The sequence below is a fragment of the Phyllobates terribilis genome, unplaced genomic scaffold, assembly GCF_046119375.1.
Source record: "Phyllobates terribilis strain yellow unplaced genomic scaffold, ASM4611937v1 Scaffold_12__6_contigs__length_324123572, whole genome shotgun sequence".
NCBI classification, from domain to species: domain Eukaryota; kingdom Metazoa; phylum Chordata; class Amphibia; order Anura; family Dendrobatidae; genus Phyllobates; species Phyllobates terribilis.
In genome coordinates, this window is record NW_027362772.1 from 307,791,338 (window position 1) to 307,797,337 (window position 6,000).

Below are 6,000 nucleotides of genomic sequence, written 5' to 3' on the forward strand. Positions count from 1 at the left end.
GACTGTGAGCCAATGACTGTGAGCCTCATATGGGGTCCCCGCAAGGGTCATCTCCGCCATCCTTGTATATGATCTATGAGGGTCGAGGTGTCAGAACAATAAAGGAAATCATTATCAGCAATCGGAAAACCTGACAAAAAGCCTCCGGTCAATGATTTTCCACGAGGAAGCAGCGGGTCATGTGCTGTGAAGACGGATCTGAATTCCTTTTTTTTTTTTTTTTTTTTCCAGGATGTTATAATATTTCGGGAATGGAAAAGGTTCCTATAAATAGTCAGAAACAGAAGAGCAGAAGTCGTCTCAGGAGCGACATTTCCTCAAAACTGCAGCGAGACAAAAACCTCTGCCGAAAATAGAGAGCGGAGTGGTGTGCCCCCCCCGTGACACGGCTGGTAGGTCTTCCAGACATACAGAGGCGGGGGGTGTGAGACCCCCCAGAAACAGAGAGAACTAAGGAGTCACACAGGATCTGAGGATTTGGGGAGAGGTTTTCCCCTGGCTCTTTTCGACCATCACCCGCACCAGGGAGATCAGAGGGCGATGTGGAGTACATGGGGCCTGGTTATACGGGATGCCCGAGGCAGGAGTGACTGGTAGCAGCGCAGCCGAGGAGTTAATTAACCCTTCAGGGGCAGAAGCCTTGTATCTGATAACTTTGTTTAACAACTAATGAATCAGAGGTTAATGATCAGGAAAAACACAGCAGCGATTTACCACCGGTGCGCCAACCTGCCGTCACCCCGCGGTGCAGGCAGATCCTTAACCGCCAATCAGCCACAAAAGAACAAAGTAAACCCCCTGCAACGCCCCAAGGGGTGAAACAGAGCGCCCATCACCATCTTAGTACCTCGATAGCTGTCTGTGAATAGAATTATATACATAAATTGCAATACAATGTATCCAATCTTGACACTCTTCTACTAAACAACCAGGGCTTCAGACTGATACAATGTATCAGTGTTGGTAATTTGTAACAAAATAAACAGGAGAGATCTGTTGCCTGTGTGGATTGGATGCACCTGTAACAAACCCTCAGCTGTGAGAACGATTCACGCATTTCAGCCTGTATGCCGGCACAGTTCGGAGGTTTCTGTAGGGGAGTACACCCGATCTATGGCCTCCATAACTGGCTACCGAGCAGCGTCCACATCTTATCGCAGCGTTTTACTCACCGAACGGCGCCCAGCTGCACCACGTGGTGTCATTCTCGGAGATATTTGCAGGTGGATTGGGAATCTCTGAGCAGTTTCGGTGCAGTTGGCTCTGAAATCACAATGTAATAAAGTATTACAACCAGCGCCGTCCGCCTCCAGGACACCCGAGTGATGACCAATATGGCCGCCTGGATATGTGCGATGCGCCCTGTGCTCCTGTATGACGATTTCATGCTTTTATCTATCGGGTGAATCCCGGAGAACAGTAAATATTCAGAAAGGATTAAATATATTTTCTCGATGCCAGGAAAGTGCCAACAATGGAGGGAGGATAGGACAGGGGCGGCGGATGGCATTTGCTTTCTACGGTCGGGTTCTCGCCCTATGGCCTCGGTATATGGCGCTTTACTCCTATGTACACCGGAGCCGACACTGAATAAATAATCCATGAGAAGAGAAGGATGCGGATCATTAACAGCTCAACGTAGTCCAGGAAGAAGCCGCAGTCAGCGAGGAACTTTCTGTAAAGTCGGCCATTCACGTGTGACAGCTGCCGGCCGAGCGTGTATGTATGGTAAATAGTGAGGGGGCTACAAGCCACCGCCAGCCCCCTCCAGGCTCCTCTGTCCACCTCCCTAATATCTGCCATAATAATAAAAGGATTAGACATGTTCATAGCCAACATGCCCAATCGTTCTTTCCCCATAAACATTAGGTAGTCGGCCGCTCCTGCAGAAATTAGGGAGTTTGGACAAAGATAATCTAATAAGTATGGCTGACAAAGACCCCGAAAACCCCTGTCCTCATACAGAACATATAGCGCTCACCTTCACCACACTGATCGGCTTCCTGGAGAGGTGATAACTGGTATAAAATAAGAACGTGAGAACGATGATGGAGCCCCGATACCTAGAAGAGAGAAGGAAGGACTGTGTCACTGTTCGAATTCCAAAAACCACCACCAAAAAGTCAGTATGCCATTATCCCATCCCCCTAAGTGTCAGCATCGTTATCCCCCTGCACCCCCGTACCCCCAGTGTCAGCGTCGTTATCCTGCACCCCCAGTGTTAGCGTCGTTACCCTGCACCCCCAGTGTCAGCGTCGTTATCCCCCCCGCAACACCAGTGTCAGCATAGTTATCCCCCCCGCACCCCCAGTGTCAGCGTCGTCATCCTGCACCCCCAGTGTCAGCGTCGTTACCCTGTACCCCGAGCGTCATTATCCTGTACCCCGAGCGTCATTATCCTGTACCCCGAGTGTCAGTGTCATTATCCGGCACCCCGAGTGTCATTATCCTGTACCCCGAGTGTCAGCGTCATTATCCCGTACCCCGAGTGTCAGTGTCATTGTCCTGTCTCCCGAGTGTCTGCGTCATTGTCCTGTACCCCGAGTGTCTGCGTCATTATCCTGTACCCCGAGTGTCAGCGTCATTATCCTGTACCCCGAGTGTCAGCGTCGTCACCCTGTACCCCGAGTTTCATTATCCTGTACCCCGAGTGTCAGCGTCGTCACCCTGTACCCCGAGTGTCATTGTCCTGTACCCCGAGTGTCAGCGTCGTCACCCTGCACCCCGAGTGTCATTATCCTGTACCCCGAGTGTCAGCGTCGTCACCCTGTACCCCGAGTGTCATTATCCTGTACCCCGAGTGTCAGTGTCATTATCCGGCACCCCGAGTGTCATTATCCTGTACCCCGAGTGTCAGTGTCATTATCCTGTACCCCGAGTGTCAGCGTCGTTACCCTGTACCCCGAGTGTCAGCGTCATTATCCTGTAACCCGAGTGTCAGTGTCATTATCCTGTACCCCGAGTGTCAGTGTCATTATCCTGTACCCCGAGTGTCAGCGTCATTATCCTGTAACCCGAGTGTCAGCGTCATTATCCTGTAACCCGAGTGTCAGCGTCATTCTCCTGTACCCCGAGTGTCAGCGCCATTATCCTGTACCCCGAGTGTCAGTGTCATTATCCTGTACCCCGAGTGTCTGCGTCATTATCCTGTACCCCGAGTGTCATTATCCTGTCCACCTTTATATTGAACAGCTGTCATTCTAGATGAAGGTGACAGATTGTTTCTGATGTGGAGTCATGAGGAGAATGGGGAAATCGGCTCCAGATGAGGCGTCACCCGCACAAACCACAAGCAGAAAGAATTCATCATGGTGGGAAAACGTGTCACTAACACATGGCATATTCTCTCCACCCTGGGACTTCTCTATCCCCAGCACAATCCTGCCCCTTGTGCAGCTCCTGCCTGACATTACCGGCTTCTCTGTATTTACTGTGCAGTTGAATACAATCTATTACTCCCTGTTATCAGCCACTGCAGGTTGGGGAGTTTATATTGAAGAAACCTCCATGTTCCCGGAGACGTTTCCCTCCATATGTGACCGGCATCAGTGGCCCCAGACAATATGCTCTTTCAGCTCCTAGAATTTAAGTATTTCAGCATTTTGCTAAAAATGCAAAAAAAAAACCAAAAACCTAAGTCCAATAATCAGGCGCAGAGCAGACGGCGGCTCTTTGCTGACACAGGCCGGGGATTGTGGCTTTTGTACCAGAAAGGAGAAATAAATGTCGTCTTTCAGTTTCTAGATGGTGTAATAGAGACAGACCTGGCAGACGGGGCGCAGATCCTCGGCGTATTACGGGGCGTCCTCCACGCCGGGCGGCAGAGGATCACAGGGCGAAGGGGCAGCGGTCAGCAACACACTGTATCGGAGCAATGCTGTAATACAGGGGGGGGGGGGGCATTTACTCTATCAGACCCTCGCTCTACCGCAGCAATCAGAGGCAATCGGACGTCAACTAACACATTTTGCTAAATTGTCAGATGGAAAGTTGATCCCTATGAAGAATGATGGAAGTTGTAGTGCGAGCAAAATATTCATGCAACTTTTAGAGATCTGTCGCACAGATCTTTGGATTCCTATTCGATTGTAAGCTCTTGTGGACCCTGAAGGTGCCAATAAAGTGGTTTAATGTGCAAAATGTCTGAAAAAAAAGATGGATGGGAGAAGGAAACGACACCAATGATTGGAGTGAATTCAAATATCTGCAAGTAGGAAGGAAGAGAATGTCGTCTACACCGAATACATAAGCGGCGGGAGCCGTGTTAATAAACTGGTCAGAAGATTAAATATAAAGGGCTGTCCCCAAAAATGACATTTACACAGCGTAGGTCATGAGGAGATCTGATCGCTGGGACCCCCAACATCACTAGGAAAAGGGATCCAAGCCCCCATTTCTCCAAGCTGCGGTTGCAAATGAATAGTGATGCAAACTTTTAAATACATATGGCGTCCTCAAACGCGGCAGAAATATCTGCAGGTGAACATCCGTCCCATACACCTGAAGAGTAGATTTCTGCAAGCAAATGAATGAGAAACTAATCTGTAATGTGCGAATGTAACGAAAGGATGAAATCTGTGGAAAATCCACAAAAATGTAACAAGCGGATTGTGCTGCAGATTTGTCGTCAGTTTTCAGCAGCAGTGCCCGTCACCCCCCGGCATTGCCCGTCACCCCCCGGCATTACCCGTCACCCCCCGGCATTGCCCGTCACCCCCCGGCATTACCCGTCACCCCCCGGCATTACCCGTCACCCCCCGGCATTGCCCGTTACCCCCCGGCATTACCCGTCACCCCCCGGCATTACCCGTCACCCCCCGGCATTGCCCGTCACCCCCCGGCATTGCCCGTCACCCCCCGGCATTGCCCGTCACCCCCCGGCATTACCAGTCACCCCCCGGCATTGTCCGTCACCCCCCGGCATTACCCGTCACCCCCCGGCATTACCCGTCACCCCCCGGCATTACCCGTCACCCCCCGGCATTACCCGTCACCCCCGGCATTACCCGTCACCCCCGGCATTACCCATGCACACGTGGAGGATTATTTCTGTCTGAACTCAGATACAGATATTGGAATTTTTCATCTATTATCACGTTGGATCTGCTGACAACCTCCCATCGTATCCGGTTGTCAGTGAAGACAAGAACCAGACGGGTTGGATTCCAGCCATCCAGTACTTTGGTGTTTGGACCGGGGGAGGATGACTATCACTTTTCCTCCAGCACTGAAACAATGAAGAGCCGAGTGCACATTTTATAGGAGTGCACAAATCTCGCACCCTAATCTTGTCCTTGCAGATCTGTAGTACTTGGGGATAACTAATTATTTTGCATCTACCTCCACAGTTTATAGTAAAGTCTAAGCTACTGCGGTGCTGATGGCAGCAGTACCTGGTGTGGTGGTGCACAGGTCTGAGTCGCAGGGCAGAGGTTGCCCACCCCATCCCCCGGCCGCACACACACGACCTCTTACCAGCTATCTCTGGACACAGCTTGCAGCAGCCTGATGGCCGGAGCCAGGGGGGATCTCATGGTCACTGTGGGGTGATGTCCTTCTAATGTAGGGTGGTCCTGAGGATGGTTAGAGGGGGTGATCACTGATGGACGAGGCTCCTGGATGCAGGATCACATGTCTCAGCTGCTCTCCTCTGTTATATACTGGAGCTTCCCCCTCCCAGATCCTCAGCACAATGAATGAGAATTGGTGCACAGCATGTGATCCCAGGCGTCATGTGACTCCAGTGGGCGGGGCCTGGTACAGGGTTCCCCCCCCAATTAACTCCATACAGACATGAAATGATACAAGGATGTTGTAACAATGTGACAAGTTATGAGGATTGTACACAATGTGTCACACAAGAAGAAAATTATCTCCCCGATCATCAAAGCTCCATCTCCAGATATTGGCGTTTTCCTATAAATCTTGTCTGACCCCATTAATTGCCCGATCTGGTATCGGATTGTTTTCTGCTTCAGACACTTTTACCTGATTTTCCAC

At 50.7% G+C, this 6,000-nt stretch overlaps 1 protein-coding gene across 2 annotated transcripts in view; it reads right to left on the minus strand.

Annotated features, from left to right (window-relative positions):
* SLC37A2 (solute carrier family 37 member 2) overlaps nucleotides 1-5,714 on the minus strand; it is a 29,925-nt gene extending 24,211 nt beyond the window's left edge. For both annotated transcript variants that reach the window (XM_073657362.1, XM_073657361.1), the window contains exons 1-3: nucleotides 5,476-5,714; nucleotides 1,982-2,063; nucleotides 1,173-1,263 (exon numbers count right to left, since the gene is read on the minus strand). In XM_073657362.1, coding sequence (XP_073513463.1) covers nucleotides 1,173-1,263; nucleotides 1,982-2,063; nucleotides 5,476-5,534 — 232 coding nt within the window. In that variant the 5' untranslated portion in view covers nucleotides 5,535-5,714. The remainder of the gene's footprint in view (nucleotides 1-1,172; nucleotides 1,264-1,981; nucleotides 2,064-5,475) is intronic.
* Between the last annotated feature and the right edge of the window lie 286 nt (nucleotides 5,715-6,000).